At 44.8% G+C, this 20,494-nt stretch overlaps 1 protein-coding gene across 4 annotated transcripts in view; it reads right to left on the bottom strand.

Moving 5' to 3' along the window:
• The window catches only part of LOC144701389 (exportin-4 protein), a 58,898-nt gene that overhangs the window by 15,082 nt on the left and 23,322 nt on the right, over positions 1 to 20,494 (bottom strand). For all 4 annotated transcript variants that reach the window (XR_013581001.1, XR_013581002.1, XM_078573204.1 and 1 more), the window contains 6 exons: positions 9,061 to 9,172; positions 8,903 to 8,989; positions 8,644 to 8,782; positions 1,421 to 1,511; positions 1,239 to 1,301; positions 1,054 to 1,163 (listed from right to left, as the gene is read on the bottom strand). Coding sequence is in view for 2 of the 4 variants with exons in the window: in XM_078573204.1 (XP_078429330.1) it covers positions 1,054 to 1,163; positions 1,239 to 1,301; positions 1,421 to 1,511; positions 8,644 to 8,782; positions 8,903 to 8,989; positions 9,061 to 9,172 (602 nt within the window). In the remaining 2 variants the exon portion in view is untranslated. The remainder of the gene's footprint in view (positions 1 to 1,053; positions 1,164 to 1,238; positions 1,302 to 1,420; positions 1,512 to 8,643; positions 8,783 to 8,902; positions 8,990 to 9,060; positions 9,173 to 20,494) is intronic.

The following is a 20,494-nucleotide window of genomic DNA, read 5'->3' as shown; positions in this document are numbered from 1 at the left end:
CGTTAGAAAACTACGTGATGTAGCCCTGCGTCACTACGCTCCCGTTCTCATGTCGTCGGCCTCCGGAGGGCTTCGTTGTCAATGTCAAAGCTCACAACCTCCGGATGCTTCCCAGGCTTTTTACAGTAATTGAGCTCCCCAGGCTCCATCCTTGATCTCCCAAGCTCCCTGTTGCTCTCAGGCTCCCAGTCTCCCCCCTTGATCCCCCAAGCTTCCTGCTACCATTGTTCCCCTAAGCTCCAATAATCTCCCTCTCTTCTTCCATCAAGCTCTTGATCTCTGAGGACCTCCCCAGCTCCTCGTTTTCAATTTTCCAAGCTCCACACTTTTCCGAGAATATGTTATTTTCCAGTATAAGGCTCAGTTGAGCTTTCTGTTGACTGGGTCTGTGATACGCTCTTTTCTAAGATGTATCAGCATCATACCAGTTAAAGAGCCCGGTAAGTCGGGCCATGAGCAGGATCTCACAAGTGGGAAAGACAGCCCATGGAGATCCTACTAATAAATGAAGCAATGAAGAGGTGGAAACAGACCTTTTGTTCAATATTCTGTTATTTAGAGGGCAGCTTCAGCTGAGGGCTGGGCGCGGGAGTTACCTGCGACCAGAAAGGGGGAGAAGATTTCCATCCTCTCTCAGTCTCTATCTTACTTCTCTACTTCTTGTTCTTCTACATTTCTCTTTTCTTCTCATCTCTCACCGATTTCTCCATAAACTGAGGTTTGCTCGTCAGGGATCTCTCTTCTGAAAATTGCCACTAATACTACTTTTGGGAAAATAATGGAAATTCTCATCTCTGATCTGCTCTCCAATTGTCCACTTTATAGAAGCATGTATCAGAGAGCTACTTCTAAAGTGATAAATAGACAGTACTCCTAATAGTTTCGTCGAGCCTCCCAAAGAAGGGATAGAAGATTTGAAGGAAACAATATGCGATAAAATAAATGACCAGAACACCCCCAGCTGAATTGGAGTTTGTGCCAAATTTTAAAAAATTTAACACATCGTAACTCAAAGTCTTAATACCATCTGAGTCAATCAAAAGTGAGACGCACCTGTTGAAGTGAAGCAAATCTTTCAGAGAAAAGGCTGATTATAGAAGGAATAGACACATGGGCCACTTTCCTTGCAAGAAGAGCATAAGAATGAAGTTTTTCGTCTCTTGCTGCAAAAAATAGTATTGCTGAAGGCCTGAACTATGGAGGATGAGAAATGGAAAATTGTACCCCAAAATCCCTACCTGACAACCAAGCATGAAAGTTTTCTGATTCGCTGAGCTCTTCAAAAGCTGAAGTTGAAGCAGCTACCAAACACAAGATGTTACATCAGGAAAAGGAAGATATAGCAAAGAAACAAGGGCACAGGGTATTCATCCAAAAGAAAAAATTTCTTTCTGTTTATCGATTGACATCTCATTATTACCCTTAATTTGAGATTCCACAATAGTATTAAACACCAAAACGATGGCTTCGGTCCCTTCCAAGGAAAGTACACTGGAGTAGATATCAGTTCCCTGGAAAACAAATAATAAATGTTACTCCAAAGAAACTATCAATGAATCAAATTAAAGCTAAATTAACGGCGTTATCATCTGTCACATACACTTTTCAGAAGCTAATTTAGGGTAGCATTCTCACAATAATAAAGCGGGCCGAGGTTAGGCAGGAAAGAGAAGCTTAGCTCTGGACAGAGTAACATTTCTGTCATCAGAAGACTAACTTCCGTCTTTATTTATTTTTCTATTTCTTGTTTATCTGTGGGCCCCACATATAAGGGACCCACTGACTTATCAATCTGCTGTTGCACTCCAATATGGGCTCCACCCATTTGTTTGTAAATCTCTGGTTTTAAACCAGAGAAACCCTAAGAGTAAAATGTAGAAGTCTTTTTCTTGCGTTTTCTTCCCGAGCTGGCTGGCGGCTAGGTCAAATGCCGACCAACCATGGATCCTGTTGACATGGTATCAGAGCTGGGCATGAAGAGCTCCTCGTTTGGGGAAGACGCAATGGAAGCAACTCGCTATTTCAAGGTATCAGAAAAGTTTTTTTTTTAGGTTCTCTGGGCTTTGATAATGGCCAAAGAGATGGCGAAGGCGGGTTCGAGTGATTCTGTATCACTCCAAGACCGCGAGAATGTGGTGCAACACACCTTTCCAAGTGTTCCTGAACTCCTCAAATACGATGGGTTGAATGCACTCCATTGGGGTGAGTACGTGGAGATCATCCTGGAAGGGAGAGCTCTGTCAGACCATTTATTCATCACTAGAGACCCTGACAGTGCGGGGTACAAAGGATGGAAGCAGGATGATGCCTTAGTCCGAGCTTGGCTCCTTGGGAGCATGCTTGGAAATGAGTGTAAAAACTTCCTCCTCCTGAAGACGGCCAAAGCAATCTGGGATCATGCCCACAAAGGCAGTTCAAAGGGAAAGGATTGGAGAATATACAGCCTAATTGCTAGGGCTGCCAATTTGGTTCAAGGGGACAAGACGGTCACAGTATATGCCAATGAACTACAGGCTATCTGGCGGGAGATTGATTATTACAGGCCGATCAAGGATCCTGAGTCAGACGAATGGCAATATACAAAGAAGGATAGGCTCTACAAATTTCTGTTGAGCCTTAATGCTGAGTATGAAAGCATGCGGAGTCAATTGCTGAATCGTGAAATTGTACCTGATCTAGAGGAAGCCATCAGACTGGCGAGAGAAGAAGAAGAAAGGCTGGGTGTGATGGCTGAATCTGGCCACGGAGAAAGTGCCACCGGGTTGATGGCTAAGACGACGACACAGAAGCCTCAGAGATCTCAGACAGTTCAAGGGGATCAGAGGAGTCAGAATTGGAAGCCACAGCCTCAGATACAGTCACAGTCTCAGTCACAGGAGGGCATGTTCTGCAAATACTGCAAGAAGCGAAATCACAATATTGAACAATGTTGTGGGATTTGGCATGACATAAATCGTCTCAATCGGCATAAATCGTCGGTTGTGGGATTTGGCATGACATCGGAGATGGAGCAAAGGTGTGCCGCCATCCTCGATACCCCCACGGAGACCCTCCCCATCCGCTACCTGGGGCTCCCGCTCTCTGGGGGGCAGATCCGGGCCCGAGACTGGCAACCAGTTATTGATAACATGGAGAGGCGCCTGGAAGGATGGAAGTCAAGGCTGTTGTCCAAGGGGCGGCGGCTGGTTCTCATCAAGGCGGTGCTCTCGGCCATCCCAACCTTCTATTTGTCAGTATTCCGAGTCCCGGGGACTGTTCAGACCCGCATGGAGTCCCTTATGCGGCGATTTTTCTGGAAAGGCAGCCAACCAAGGGATTGCCGGGGAGCGGCGCGGGTGGCTTGGAAGGACGTATGCCGACCTACCAGAGCCGGAGGCCTCGGCATTCGAGACCTGCAACTCTCCAATCAGGCACTCCTATCTAAATGGGTATGCCGGTTGCTCCAGCCATCGTAAAGTCTAGCGCCTCAGATCCTTCGAGATGCCTACGGCACCAGCCTGGATTGGCACAACCTGGGTGGCCAACAACGCAGGCCGTCTGCGTTCTGGCGAGGTGTTGCACAGGTCGCCCAACTGACTCGGCAGTACTACGCCCCCCAGATTGGCGATGGGAGGACATTTCAATTTTGGCTCGATGATTGATCGGGGCAAGGGAGGCTAAAGGAGGCATTTCCCCGTCTGTTCGCACTAGCGCAGGATCCGGGTGCTACGGTCCGGGAGTGCTGGCGCGGGGGATGGTCGCCAACCTTTCGAGGGCTGCTGTCAGATCAACGGCAGCGGGACCTCCTAGAGCTGCGGCTTACATTGGGGCAGCTTACGCCCAATGAGGACGAGGCCGACCGAGTCGTATGGCAGGGAGCCGCTTTTTCCGCAAAAGCGGCATACAACACGACTATGTCAATCCCAGTCCCCGGCTGCCCCAAATCTACTAGGGGGGTGCCGTCTAGTCTGGAAGCGGAAGATCCCCCTGACAGTGAAGGTATTTGGCTGGCTGCTGCAGAGATGTCGCCTCACTACGCGCTCTGTACGGCAGCGCTGGCTCCCAGGGGAATCAGCCGAGTGTGGCCTGTGCATGGGTGAAATTGAGGACTGTGACCATCTCTTTTTCCGTTGCCCCCTGGCACGGGAGGTGTGGACTACGGAAGACGTCCCTGGTGTGGTCACCCGAGCAGTTGAGTCCTTCTGGACATCGCTCCGGGGAGGACCATACCGGAGTGAAGCTGAATGGCAAAAACTTTTTGCCACCCTCTGGGCTTTGTGGCTTCACCGAAATGAGGTCATCTTTCGGAGTCGCCCACCGGCAGCTCTGGCGGTCTTACAAGACGCCAGGGCTATTGCTTCGGTGTGGCACCGCAGCATGTAGCCATGTTTTGATTTCTTGTTTTTGCCGTACACTATAATGATTTACATCGCAATGGCAACGGGGGCACCGATTTACGGGTGACTCCCTTTTCTCTTCAAAAAAAAAAAAAAACAATATTGAACAACGTTGGAAATTGCAGAATCGACCTCCTCGCCAAGGTCAGGCTAATGCAGTAACAGTCCAAAGTAGTGCTCAAGAAGGACGTGAAACAGTTGCCCCTGAAGAGTCCAAAATACTGCCCAGGAACACGGGAGAAGAGATATCTGTGCTGAGAAAAGAGGTGGAAAGACTCAAGTCTCTATTCGGATCTGCCTCCATGACCAGATCAGGTGATTATCATGTCTCTACTGTTTTTCAAACGTCCGTTCTAGGCATGAGTTGGATCATTGACTCTGGAGCAACAGATCATATGACCCCTGATCGCTCCAAATTTTATTCCTATGCTTGTTGTGAGAATCAGAGGAAAGTGATTACTGCTGGAGGAGAAATTCTCCAAGTCGCATGCATTGGTACAGTGCATATTAAAGAGTTAGGAATGCTTAAAGATATTCTTCATGTGCCTATGTTAAGGGCACAACTGATTTCTCCATAGCGACTAATCAAAGATATTAATTGCTCGGTCATCCTGATGTCTGATGGATGTTTTGTGTTCGACAAGGTACTAAATATGAAGATTGGATCAATTAAAGAGAAGAATGGGCTACTCCAGCTGGATGATGGCACGCAAAAAGCAATGATGGTGGCAGGAGCAGCTACGTCTGGAAGACTGGAGCAGATGAAGATGATGCATGCTCGTTTTGGGCACCCCTCTTTCGCTATTTTAAGAAAAATGTTCCCTACCTTTGTTGAACCTCTGGATTTGTCTAAAGTCGTTTGTGACTCATGTCATTTGGGGAAGCACAAACGTGCATCATTTAAAAATACTAGTGAGAGGAGCTTATGGCCATTCACTTTGATTCATGCTAATGTGTCGGGGCCATGTAGAACCCCATCAATCTCAGGCAAGAGATGGTTTATTGTCTTGGTTGATGACTGCACCAGAAGTATGTGGGTACACCTGTTCAAAAATAAGACAGAGGTACCTGACATCATTCAGGGGTTCTGCCACATGGTGAAGAACCAATATGGAGTTGCCATAAAGAAATTTCGGTCAGATAATGCCAAGGACTTTTTCAATCAAGAACTGTCAAAATTCTTTTTCAATCAGGGCATAATCCAGGAATCATCATGCGTGAACACCCCACGGCAAAATGGGGTAGCAGAGAGGAAGATAGGGCACGTGGTTGATACCACAAGGACACTGCTTATTCATGCACATGCACCACAATACTTATGGGCAGAAGCCCTTCTTTCAGCTTCCTATCTGATCAATCGATTGCCCTCCAGAACACTCAATTACCAGAGCCCAACAGATATGATGTCAACCTTCTACCCTGACGGAAGGGCCAAGAATGAATTGCCAATGAAAAATTTCCGATGTGTGGCATTTTCACATGTACACAATCCAGGTAGCAAACTCAATCCAAGGGCAGAAAAGTGTGTATTTGTTGGATATCTCCAACTCAAAAGGGCTACAGATGCTTTCTCCCTGGCCGGAGGAAGATCATTGTTTCTGCAGATGTGACTTTTAACAAGCAGCAGATGTTCTATGCTGATCCAACTGAGGGAGTTCATGATAATTCAACACAGTGCAGAGGAGATATTGAATGGCAGTTGCAGGAAGAGACGCCATCAGGAGAGAATTACTAGTGGAAGAGCATTACCAGATCAGAGATGTTGAAGATCAGAATGAGCCACGGCTTGAGGAAATTGAGCAACAGGAGACAAGGACAGAGGAGACTGATGCAAGACAAGAAGACCCAATGCAAGGGGAGGAAGACTTGAGTTGGCCAGTGGCCTTGAGAAAAGGGAAGAGAGCCTGCACTCAACATCCGAAATATCCTATATGCAATGTGGTTAGCTACAAAAGACTCTCGCCAGAATATCACACCTTCCTTGCCAAGCTGGATGAGGTGAGTGTGCCACGCACTGTGGAAGAGGCCGTGAAGGACCCCAAGTGGAAGTTAGCAATGGATGCCGAGATGGAAGCCCTCAGGAAAAATGAAACCTGGGAACTAGTACCACTTCCAAAGGGCAGGAAATGTGTAGGCTGTAAGTGGGTCTACACTGTAAAATAAAATTCAGATGGCTCATTGGAGAGGTGTAAGGCTAGACTTGTATCCAAAGGATATAGTCAGTCATATGGCATTGACTATACAGAGACCTTCGCACCAGTGGCAAAACTCAACACTGTGCGGATACTAATCGCACTGGCAGCAAACTCGGGGTGGGGTTTGAATCAGTATGATGTCAAGAATGCCTTCCTGCATGGAGATCTAGAAGAAGAAATATACATGCAACCACCACCGGGATATTATTCTCCTCAGTTTGGCAACAGAGTCTGCCGGCTGAAGAAGACACTCTACGGACTGAAACAGTCACCACGTGCCTGGTTTGGAAAATTTTCATTAGCCATGAAAACTATGGGGTACACTCAGAGTAACTGGGATCACACTTTATTTGTCAGACACTCTCATTCAGGGGGGGTCGTGGCATTGTTGGTTTATGTAGACGATATTATAATCACTGGAAGTGATGGAAAAGGTATTCAAGAACTGAGTAACCAACTATCACAGTTATTTGCCATCAAAGCCTTGGGTCCTTTGAGATACTTCCTGGGAATTGAAGTAGCCTACTCAAGAGAAGGTATCTTCATCTCTCAACGCAAGTATATACTGGACCTCCTGAAGGATACCGGAATGCTGGACTCCAAGCCTGCATGTACCCCCATTGACTCAAACCTGAAGCTTGGATTGTGTGAGGACGACAGTCGAGTCAGCAAGGAGCAATATCAAAGATTGGTTGGTAGACTTATCTACTTGAACCATACCAGGCCAGATATAGCCTTTGCCGTTGGAGTATTGAGTCAATTCATACATGATCCAAGGGAAACACATTGGCAAGTGGTGCATAGAGTGCTAGCCTATCTGAAGGGAACAGCTGGGCTAGGATTACTATTCAGAAAAGACCGTGATTATTCTGTAAAGCTCTACACTGATGCCGATTATGCAGGGTCAATAGTGGACCGGAGATCTACATCTGGGTACTGTTCCTTTATCGGAAAAAACTTGATTACCTGGCGAAGTAAAAAACAGGACGTTGTAGCCAGATCCAGTGCAGAAGCAGAGTTCAGATCTGTTACCAAAGGAATATGTGAAGCATTGTGGATCAAAGGAGTTCTGGAAGACTTATGTTTCTCTCAGGAAACCCCAATCACCCTGTACTGTGACAGTAAGTCTGCAATTGACATTGCACATAATCCAGTCCAGCACGATCGGACAAAACATGTAGAGGTCGACAGGCACTTTATTAGGGAGAAAATTGACTCCAGAATTATTCAGATGAAGTATGTTCCATCATCAGATCAACTAGCTGATATTTTAACCAAAGGCCTTCCAAGCAGCAACTTCCAGCACATGGTGTCCAAGCTGGGCATTGATAGCATCTATGCACCAGCTTGAGGGGGGGTGTCATCAGAAGACTAACTTCCGTCTTTATTTATTTTTCTATTTCTTGTTTATCTGTGGGCCCCACATATAAGGGACCCACTGACTTATCAATCTGCTGTTGCACTCCAATATGGGCTCCACCCATTTGTTTGTAAATCTCTGGTTTTAAACCAGAGAAACCCTAAGAGTAAAATGTAGAAGTCTTTTTCTTGCGTTTTCTTCCCGAGCTGGCTGGCGGCTAGGTCAAATGCCGACCAACCATGGATCCTGTTGACAATTTCAAAGATCAAATACAGCTTAAGTGATTTTTTTGAAACAGTATACAGCTTAAGAGATAACATTTGCATTTAAACTCTTTCTCTTCTCTTTCAAAAAGAAAAACATTTATATTTCAAGCTCAGCTACAATGAAGCGTTTGCCACACTTCATCGAAATTAAAAATCATCATGATACAGAAATCTTTCAGAATACAGAAGAATCTGGTAAAAATGTTTTGAAGGCTACTTCTTCAATTTAAGTGTCACTCAAATGATTGAGAAAACTGGTGGTAAAAGTACAGAAGGAAAAAATGAATAGTACAGTGAGGATAGTTTCAGATCGATGGATCCATCATACAGGGAGGATCAGAGGATTATGCCAGACAATTTTCAGAGAATACAATATTTTTGCATATCAACAACACAGTGGAAAGACCAGGTTTTAAAAAAAAAATACTCCAGAAAGCAGAAAGCACCCTTGTAAGGACGTTCCAAGTCTCCAGCAAGATATCTAAGGCTTCTGAATACCATATATCTTCTTCTCCAACTTGAACTCCTTGGCCTCGTATTACTTCACAAGTCAAAGTGGAAAGAAATTGAAGACCCCCAAATGAGCTGAAAAACAATGGAAATCCTTGTAATTTAGAGTTCGTTCAATACGCCAATTAAATTCAATGAAACAAAACATTAAGGAAATTTGGCTGTTCAAAATTAAATTATACTAAATGAACTGACCTGATCGGCTTCATGAGATCATTAAAAAGCGATGTACCAGTTAAGGCTGCAATAGAAAGAAGTGCATGACAACCATCCAGAAATTCGCTGCACCATCAACTTGGACGTTAGGGAATCAAAACCACTTCTGCGATGATGAGGTAGAGAAAGAAAAGAACCTTTCAGGTTGTCCATTTTGGATAGCAGCTATAACAGCAGCTGGCGGGTCTATCCATTTAAGCACCACAGACAGGAGCTGCAGAAGATGCCTCTGGTGTGTTTGTCCATTATCTGAATTATGTCAAACTCAACCATAAAATGTATTAAAATTTAACAATAGGAAAAGTTAAATATTCTACTCACTCCAAAAAGAGAAGAACAATCAAAGAAGCAATCAAAAAATGTTCTCAATATGTGAGCTAATTTGAGTACAACGGTTTTCCATTGACAGCAGCTATAGATTTGGCATACTAAACACTAAAGAGATAATAATACAAATATTTATCTTGATCAAAGAATCAAGTACTGAACCAAATGGACCTCATATGACCCCTCACCTGTAATTGGGGCAACATTTTGGCTGTCCTTGTGATTTTTATCCTTTGTGCTTCTCTTTTATTGTCGGCTTTCGGATGATCAGATGATATAGAGGACGCAGGACGTAGGAGGATCCTACTGCCCTGGAAGCAAGGGAAAAAACCCTTGAGAATCAGCAAAATCGCTCAACTTTTACTTCACCCGTTCTGCCTTAAATACACAAATAGAGACACATGTTTTACATAAAACTCCCAATAAAGGATGGAGTGACATTATACCCTGCATTCTAACATTAATGTGATTTCAGTCTTCTTCCCCGCTTGAGCATAGCAGACAGCGTGCCAATGTATTTGGGTGTGGCCTTTTGTTGAAGACTTTTGTCACTAACTTTTTTCCCCGCTCAACTTTTACTTCACCCATTCTGCCTTAAATACACAAAAAGAGACACATGTTTTACATAAAACTCCCAATAAAGGATGGAGTGACATTATACCCTGCATTCTAACATTAATGTGATTTCAGTCTTCTTCCCCGCTTGAGCATAGCAGACAGCGTGCCAATGTATTTGGGTGTGGCCTTTTGTTGAAGACTTTTGTCACTAACTTTTTTCCCCGCTCAACTTTTACTTCACCCGTTCTGCCTTAAATACACAAATAGAGACACATGTTTTACATAAAACTCCCAATAAAGGATGGAGTGACATTATACCCTGCATTCTAACATTAATGTGATTTCAGTCTTCTTCCCCGCTTGAGCATAGCAGACAGCGTGCCAATGTATTTGGGTGTGGCCTTTTGTTGAAGACTTTTGTCACTAACTTTTTACATGCAAACAGCCAACCGAAGATCCTTACCTTCAGTGGGATTTTCCGTCGCCATAAGCATCTGCATGCCCACAATAGTGCCATATCTTTCATTTGACCCTCCTAGATCCTCACGTAGGCCTTACGGACAGAATAGGCACCATTACTCCATACCTATCCATCCCACTCTCCTTCTCTTGGCCCCAATTGTACTAGGGACTGTTGGATGTCCAAGATTTCTGTCACCTGCTGGTCTGATAAGGCACCGTGTATGATCGGGTTCCACACTCCATCCCGACAATCCCGGACTTGGGTGTTCTGATTTTGTGTGAGCGCGTAGAGGGGGGGGGGAACGCCTCACACAGGATGCCTCTTGACGACCACGCATCCAGCCAATACTGGAATGTCAATCCGTCGCCTAGCCTGACAAAGAAGAATCTCTGTACTATTGGAAAGATCCCTCAAAGCCCTTGCCAGAATGGTGACTCCCCTGGTATCAATTCTGCCTTTCTGTCCCAATTGAGACCCCTGTCCTAATGATCTCGCAGTATCCTGATGACAAGATTGTCCCGTGGGTTCATAATTCTTTCCATCCATTTGGACAGTTATGCCGTGTTCATATTTGGCTTGTGCAAAATCCCCAAGCCTCTGATACGATCTCACCCTGTCGAGACCGTGGCTGATGGCTGTAACTCAATTGTTCAAAAGAAATTGATAGTTCCAACGTCTTCCGCTATCGTTCACTGCGGACAGAGAGGGAGTAGAGAGAGAGAGAAGGAAGATATTCCCGTGGTAGAGGAGAGAAGAATTGGGAAGGATGAAGGGGAGGCGACGACGGAACGTCGAAGACAGTTGTGGCCAGCTGGGGGACGATGTCGGCCTGCAAGCACAGAGAGAGAGAGAGAGAGACGATCACAACCAAGTAGAGGGGGAGAGGGTAGGTAAAACTCAGTGGGCAACTGATTTCCTACCCCCATCTAGCAGGGGCCTGGCTTGAGTAGGGACCGGAGTGGGCCCGGCTGGTACGGTTGTAATGGGCTGCTGCCAGGCCCTCCGAGCATAAACCCTCCGATGAATCATATCAGCCTCCTCATTTAGTGGGTCGACACACTGTCCCATGCCACTAATGCAATTCCTCTGCTTGGTTCTGAGCCAGTGCCTCTCCATAAGAACTGTCTCATCATGCCTTCTAATCTTTTCATGACTCCCGTTGGCATCTTGAAAACTGAGAGGTAGAATATCGGAATGGATGAGAGTACAGACCGCAGGAACACCAATTGACCCCCCCTTGATAATACCTTTGTTTGCCAACACTCCAGCCGTCTTTCAACCTTCTCGATTATTGGTTGCCAATCTGTCTTTGGCATCCTCCCTTCGTCATCGGTAGGCCCAGATACCTCATTGGAAGCCTCCCGTCAGTTTTCTTAATACCTCTGCACATTGTAACTCCTCCTGGGGATATTCCATTGCCCAGAAAGGCTGATTTACTCCAGTTGATATGAAGTCCTGAGAAATCTGCAAACAGGTCAAGTATGATGGTGGTATCATCAGCATATTGCAGCAAGGGAACAAGGTTATTGCAGCAAGGGAGCAAGGGAGCAAAATCTCTGACATTTGGTAGCCCTGCAGAAGTCCCATCGAGCCCGCCTTATTGGTACAGACCGCGAGAGCATCCACTACCAGCACTAACAGTGATGGTGCAAGTGGACATCCTTGTCTGACTCCTCTTTGTGGCTGTATTCGACCTCCTTTTGGGCGTCCGTTTATTAACACCATGAAGGAGTGTGAGGTGATACATCTCTTCACCTATGTGACCCAGTCTTCGGGGAAGCCTCTCCTTTTCATAGAGGACCACAGAAAATCCCAGTCATTTGGTATCCCGTGGCAAAGTCAACCTTCCACATGAATCCTCGGGTAACATTTTTTCTCCATGTTATATTTCTCCCCCATTGCTGCTCTGTCCACCAATAATCGTCCCGGATGAAAGCTGACTGTGCTGGTCCAATGAGCTCTCCAATCCTGGCCCTCAGCCTGTTTGCTAACACCTTAACGATATTCAAATAGATAGAACTAGATAGTAAGATGGGCCAGAAGTCTTCAATTCTCCTGATTCCTAGGCATTTAAGCATTGTGATCTGTTGTAAGGCTGCATTGGCTATGAACGACCAAAATTCTTGCGAGTCAGGGTCTCGTCTGACTGTCTTTTGGTCGATCTCTTGTCTCTAGTAATAGCGTACAAATGAACTTCATCGCAGTATCTTGAAACCGCATTTTACTTCTTGTTTTTCAATGACATAAGAGTTCCTCATATGATGTAATAATGGATCCATAGCCCATCCCTCTGTCTCTGCCTCACCCGATCTCTCTCTCCCTCCATATGGGAGGAGAGAGATTTTATGTGACATGTATATACTTATTGTTATAGCATATCACGTGATGTGCACGTGATACACCATCTGAGATATTAAGCTAGCCGTTACAATGGCACTTGTATATATTTACCTAAACAGAGAAATGATATTGTTCTTTCCTATATGCCACAACCTCGTCACTTGGCGCAGTAAGAAGCAAAAAGCCGTCTCTGTCCAGCACTGAAGCTGAATTTCATGCCTTAGTTAAGGGCATCTGTGACATATTGTGGATTCAGAATTTCCTTCAAGAATTGAAGCTGTAGCGTGAACAACCTGCTGCACTCTTATGCGACAATAAGTCTGTTATTAGTCTTGCCCATGACCCTGTTCAACATGAACGGACTAAGCATATGGGTCTTTGTTGTCACTTCATCAAGCAATACCTGGATCAGCAGACACTTCAAATACAACAAACGCATTTGCTGGCTTAGGGCTTAACAAAGTTGCGGCACGATTATCTTGTATCCAAGCTGGGCATGGAGAATATCCATTCTCCAGCTTGTGGGGAGGTGTTATAACGTATAACGTGACGTGCACGTGATACACCATCTGAGATATCAAACTAGCCGTTAAAATGGCACTTGTATATATTCACCTAAACAGAGAAATGGAAGTACTCTTTTTGGTTTTCTTTCTCTCGTTGCCCTAAGAGTCTTTCTTCTTCTCGATAGCCCCGCACGTCTGCATCTTTCTTCCCTATATATTTATATGTCACACATAATCACTCTCCCACTCATTCACTTCCGCACTTAAACTCCTTCCCTTTGGCAATCAATGAACGAAAAAGAAAGTCATATTTTTTTACTCAAAACCCAAATTGAAGGAGAAAGGTGTGAGCTGCCCTGGAGAAGAGGGGTGCTTGCTTTTTGACAGAAGACCGAAGCAATAAAGGATTTAAACACTTGCATCAAGCTCAATATTGGATAAAGAATCATGTTCGCTCTCATCGAGTAATATTGTTAAGGGTTAGGAACTCCGTTCCGTCCCGCTGACATTCACCCTGTTCTGTTCTATCCGTTGTTTATTGCCATCATAATATCTTATTGGGCTCTAAAAGACCCAATAAGGTAAGTGAAATACAGATGTAATGCCCTAAAAGGGTTAACGGGAATTTTTCCCTTGGAAAACTAAGAAAGTGATTTCTTCCTCTCTTCTCTCTTCTCCTTGTCATCTCTCTCAACCTGCTTACATCTGATCAGTTGCTGCCTAAGGAGAGCTTATACTGCATCTCTATCGTTGGCTCTTTGTATTGTCTGAGGAAGGACGTCTGCTACACCTCTAGCTACATTCTCTACATTCCCTACAAATATACAATTTCCTGTGGAAGATTTAGTCCTAAAGAAGAAAGACTCAAGAATGACAGGTGATATCACACCACCTAAAATAACTGAATACCACTAGAATCCATTATTTTATGCCTGAACAATGGTAGCTGAGGATAACAATATACAAATCTCACATTCAACTAATTCCTGGTGGTCTAGATTACTAGCAATTTTTTTGAAAAAAAAGAGGGAAGATCACCTGAAATGGGTGATCAACCCGAAATTAAAAATATACATGATCATGAAAAGAACAAAGAGCCAACAATAGAGATGCAGTAGAAGCTTGCCTTAGGCAGCAACCGATCAGATGTAAGCAGGTCTTGAGAGATGTCAAATTCTTTGGACTCTTTTTCGTCCTTTCGCTTCCTGTTAAACCAGTGGGAGATAACATTTTCCACAACATGCAGTACCAAATCCAGCAAGTGGTGCAGCCAAAATGTCTAGAGCACCGCAAGGAGCCTTTCCCACCAGTCTCCTACTTGCACCACCCCGGGGCGAGTTCCAGCATCCCTCATCAAATGTCACATCCACCCCAATGGGCTTCTGCAATCTCCAAATTTCTTGCGAGAAAGAACATTTGAAAAACAGATGAAAGCAATCAACCTCGTCTTGTGCACACATGGGGCACAATGCAGATATGTCTGCGAGCATGTGCTTTCGTCTCCTAAGAAGCAGCCAACCAAAATCTCGCACTTTTAACGGGATCTTCTTCCTCCATAAATGTCAACACGTACAGATGATGGACCCCTCTTCTGTTGTAGCCCCTCTGATCCTCTTATATACATCCCGAACTGAAACAGATGGGCCCCTCCACACCCAGCCATCTCATGCTCTAATTGTGGGCTGCAGGTGTAAAATGGACTGCAGCATGTTCAATAATTTTTCCACCCTCTGGTCAGACAGCATGTCCTCCACGATCAAATTCCATGTGTAATTCCAATAGTCTGGCACCAACGCTTGAGGATTCCATGTCAACACAAAAAGGTGGGGGAAAGCCTCTCATAACTAGCATCAGGCCAACCAGTCATCTGTCCAATTGGGGAGTAAGGCTCCTTCCCCAGTTTAGGTTCAAAAAACCTCTGATTTTGAGGGAAAATCTGTCTCAAACCCTGCCATAAAATTGATGCCCCTCTGATTGGGGTTGTCCACTACTCCCAGCTTAACTCCATACCATAGCTGTCGCTCAAAACTTTTGTGGCCATGTCTTTCTCCGATCCCCAAATCTTGCCCACTCATTTTGTCAACAATGTCGTGTTCATGTCTTGAAAGTGAAGTAAAATATCAGGATTGCAGAGAGCACTGATCTCAGCATTACCAGCCGGCCAGCTTGTGACAGCACACGGATTTTTCAATCACCGGTGCCCAATCATGCTCGACATCCGCCCCCGCATCAAGGGAAATCCTAGGTAGCGCATTGGTAACATCCCAATGGACATCCCCAAAGCCTCAGAGCATTGAACTTCTTCCTCCTTTGAAAGGCCAAAACCCAAAAAAGCAGATTTGGTTCAATTGATCTACAATCCCGAGAATTTGCAAAGAGTTCTGTTAGTTCAACATGTTAGTTCAACAGGCCCATTAGGCGTCACATGTCCCTACGGCCCAGCAAGACAGTGCCCATTAGTGACTGCTAATAAGCAGCCACTAATGTGACCGTTGGACCCCAAGAGGCTATAAAGCCAATGTAACCCTGAGTGTAACAATATAGTTTTTTCCACGAGTAAATATTGTTGATACTTGCCCACGATCCTTCTTCCTCAAAATCTCCTCTCATCCTTCCGGGATTACATGGTATCAGAGCAAGGATCATAGACATCCTTTTTTTCGAAGGATCAAAGGCTGCGAAAATCACTCTGACGTTCTCCCGCGGAAATCGATCCTCCGGCGGAAATTGTCCTCCCGCGGAAATCACTCTCCGACGTTCTCCTGCGGAAATCGATTCTCTGGCGATAACTGTTCTTCGGCGGAAACCATTTCGACTCTGGTCAGTATTTAAGGATTGCTCGATTGTTTTTTTGGTTTCGACGGAAATCATTCCGATTCCGGTCGTGAAACCTTCTTCCGTGGTTTTTTGCGATCTCGATCGCAAGTGCTGAAGAAACTCGTGATTGCGAGTTCCGAAATTTCGCGAATTTCTCCTCTCGACGAAAGTCCATTATTGGTGGGCCGTATCCATTCGGCGACTATTCCTTTCTTCAAGAGGAGATTCGACAGAAATCTTTCAGTTAGTGCCGTATTCATTCGGCGGGATTTTTTCTGCGGGCCGTATCCATTTGGCACATTTTTTCCTTCTAGCAGTAATCATTAACTGCTCTGTTGGGTAATTCTCTCTTCATCCAGTTTCATTCACCAGTTGTCAAGACTCTATGGGAGGTAAATCCCGATCCAAGATGTTGGAAAGGGAATTAGAAACTTCTATATCTACTACCAAAGAAGCTGATACTACAATCCAGAACAGGTTGATCTTGCCCGATCTGGATATGAAATATAATGGGATTAATCGGCAAAAATGGGTCACTCTTGCTCAAAGGTCCCTCAAAGCTGCATATTTGGGCAAACATCTAACTGAGGATGCCCCTTCAGAGGATGATCGAAAATTATATGTTTGGGAGTCGGAAGAGGCATTTATTGTAAACTGGATGATACGAAATATGGAAGAAGAACAAAGAGACGACTACCTCCTTATAGACTGTGTTCGGGATCTGTGGGAAGAGATTAATAAATCCTGTGCAGAAACCCACAGCGACTTCTGCGTCTTCGACCTTCGGGAACAAGAAAGGACACTGAAGCAAGGCAGCATGTCCATATCTTCATATTCAGCAAAGCTCAAGGCCATCTGGAGGGAACTGGACCTCCTCTGGCCCACTGGAGATAAGAATTCACCATCCTACCTCCGAGAAGTGAAGTTCAGAACGCTTACCTTTCTGATGGGTTTAAATTCGGAATATGAAAATTTACGGAGTCAACTGCTACATCGAGAACGATTTCCGACACTAGCAGAAGCTATCTCCAAACTGCAAGGAGCAGAACGTCGGAGAAAATTGATTCTTAAGGATGAAGAGTCCACTACTCCTGCCTCTGTAGCTCACCTAGCTAAAAGGGGTGAGCCTCAGAATAATTCAAGCTCTGCAGCGCCTCCTCCACAGACCCCTAAAGCGACTCCAAAAGAAGGTAATCCACCAGAACCACTCGTTTGTGGCTATTGCAGGAAGGACTGTCGGAAACTGGCCTGGAAGGAGGAGCAGATCCGGAAAGGTCTCTGGGTGCCCAGAGACCAGAAAAAGGCCTATGTTGCAAGTGAAGGGGAGATCCTTCCACCAAGAAGAGCAATGATGGGGGCGAAATTCAAAAGATCATTCAATCTGAGATGAATAAAATTCTGCAGAGGATAAGCTCCAAATCATTGGCCAGATCAGGTGAGCACTTTGCCTTCACTACCTACAATAATATTAGCCCCATAGCATCGTCTTGGATTTTGGATTCAGGGGCGACGGATCACATGTCACCCCAAAAATCCCTCTTTAAATCATATGAATTAGTTTCCAGTGATCATAAGGTTTTCACTGCTAATGGTGGGATTTTAAAAGTTGAAGGAAGAGGGACCATCTTTATCAAAGGAGTATTACTAAAGGTAGTTTTAGACGTACCTGAATTAAAAGCGAATTTACTGTCCCTAACACAATTAGTTATTGATACTGGATGGAGATTTATCCTCGACTCCGATTCCTGTTTTTTGTGCATAAAGGACACCGGGAAGAAGATTTCGTCTGTTAGAAGGGAAGGGGGACTTCTTCTAATAGACGGCCTGGAGGAGGATGATTGCCAAAAGGTGGTCTACAACACCCAGAGTGAAGAACGGGTCATCTTCCTCCATAGGAGACTAGGACATCCTTCATTTCCTCTTTTGAAACATGTATACCCCAATCTGTTTAAGGGGATCATTATTGACAATTTGACTTGTGAGTCTTGCCAATTTGCTAAACACAAAAGAGCCATTTTTCCTGCCTCAAATCATCGATCTTCCGCTGCATTTGAATGTGTTCATAGTGATGTATGGGGGCCTTGTTCCACCACTGGCCTCTTCCAGCACAGGTGGTTTGTTCTGTTTGTGGATGATTTCACTAGATATACGTGGGTATATTTACTGAAATCCAAATCTGAGGTCCCATCAATCATTACACTCTTTTGCGAAATGATTAATACTCAGTTTAGCAAAAAAGTCAAAATGCTGAGGACCGATAATGCTAAAGAATACTTTTCTGGAAAAGTAAAAAAGTACCTAGGAGATAAGGGAATTGTGCATCAGTCCTCGTGTGTGAACACCCCTCAGCAGAATGTCCTCGCTGAGAGGAAAATTGGCCATATCATGTCTGCGGCCAGAGCCCTTTTTGTTTCAGGGAAATTGTCCCAAAAATTTTGGAGTGAAGCAGTTGCCACGGCCACACATCTTATAAATCGAACAGCATCCAGAACCCTGAATTTTCTGCCCCGATTGATCTTATGTCTTCTGAATTTCCTCATTTATGTCTAAGGACTAATCTGCCAGCCAAGATATTTGGTTGTATTGCATATGTACATGCTCACCATGCAGGAAAGTTGGATCCCAGGGCCCTAAAGTGTTTATTCCTGGGTTATTCGCCTACTCAAAAAGGATATCGATGTTATCATCCCAGCTCAAAGCGACTCTACATTACAGCAGACGCTTCCTTTGATGAGGCAAGGATGTTTTATGATTCAGAGAGCAGGTCGGATGGAAATCTTGACTCCGTGGTTCAGGAGCTTGGCGACAATGGGCATCAAGAAATCCCTGTACCAGCCAACATTGGTCAACAGCAGGCTGCAGGTCAGATTTCAAGTCCTATTCAGGAGGAGGAACAGCCAGATGTCTCAGAGAGTATTCCAAGTAATGACGAAACAGTTTGTGAAGATATTCCCAGCAACAATGGCTGGTCTATTGCCGTTAGCAAGGGTGTTCGGGCATGCACAACGACAAAGCGGTATCCAATTGGCAACTATGTTTCATATACTCAGATGTCTCCTGAGTATAATAGAATAATTCAAGCACTAATGACCGTGTCGGTTCCAAAATCAGTCAAAGAAGCCATGTCCTCCACTGAATAGGAGAAGGCTATGGATGAAGAAATGGAAGCACTTGAGAGAAATGGTACGTGGGAAATGGGACCTCTCCCAGCTGGAAAAAAGCTGGTCGGCAGCAGATGGGTTTTCACCATTAAATATCATTCCGATGGCTCAATTGCAAGACATAAGGCTCGCCTAGTTGCCCGAGGATATACTCAGTCATACGGTATTGATTATAATGAAACTTTTGCCCCCGTTGCCAAATTGAATACAATTCAAGTCTTAATTGATTTAGCAGCTTTATTTGATTGGAAGTTGTATCAATATGATGTCAAGAATGCTTTCCTACATGGGGAGTTGGAAGAGGAGGTGTATATGTCACCACCTCCTGGGTATTCTTTAAGTAAAAATTTGGGCGATGTATGTCACCTCAAGAAGTCCTTATATGGCCTCAAGCAGTCCCCTCGGGCCTGGTTTGGAAAAATTTCCAAAACCATGCTCTCTGCCAGATTTTTTCAGAGTGAAGGAGACCACACCTTATTCATCAAGCATAGTTCCCACGGGAAAGTAGCCATTCTTATTGTATACGTCGACGACATTATAATCACGGGGAATGATATTGATGCAATTCAGAGTCTTGAAGCACATCTCACTAGCTCATTTGATATTAAAGCACTCGGCCTCCTTACTTCTTGGGAATCGAGGTGGCATATTCTAATACTGGAATTATATTGTCAAAGCACAAATACATCCTTGATCTATTGCAGGAAACAGGTAAATTGGACTGTCGTCCAGCTGTTACTCCTGTCGACATCAATGTCAAGCTGAAAGTGGAACAGAATGAAAGAGATGCCCCGGTGAACAAGACGTCTTTTCAGAGACTTATTGGAAGATTGCTATATCTCAACCATACTCGACCGGAAATCGCATTTGCTGTTAACTCACTGAGTCAATTTATGAGTGACCCCCGGGAGTCACATCAAGGAGCAGCAGATCGAGTTCCCGCTTATCTTAAAAGCTCTATTGGGCAAGGCCTACTGTTTCGGAAGGGAGGAGAACCTAGTGTAGTCCTCTACACCGACTCTGATTATGCTGGCTCGTTTGAGGACAGTCGTCCACCTCGGATTATTGCAGCTTTACTGGAGGTAACCTGGTTACCTGGCGAAGTAAGAAACAGAAAGAAGTCTCCCTCTCAAGTTCTGAGGCTGAGCTTCGAGCCTTGAAGAAGGGCGTTTGTGAGGGCATGTGGCTCAAAGACATTACAAGACTTACATCTATTCCCTGGCACGGGGATGCATCTTTATTCCGACAGTAAATCGGCCATTGCCATGGCCAAGAACCCAGTCCAACATGAACGGACCAAGCATGCCCGGGTAGCACAACACTACATTAAGCAAAGCATCGATGATGGGTTTATTGTTCCTCACTACATCCCCACTCTGGAGCAAGTTGCTGACGTCTT

This window comes from Wolffia australiana, chromosome 3, assembly GCF_029677425.1.
Source record: "Wolffia australiana isolate 7733 chromosome 3, ASM2967742v1".
NCBI lineage: Eukaryota > Viridiplantae > Streptophyta > Magnoliopsida > Alismatales > Araceae > Wolffia > Wolffia australiana.
The sequence above is the reverse complement of the archived record's forward strand: the minus strand, read 5'-3'. Positions and strand labels throughout refer to the sequence as shown.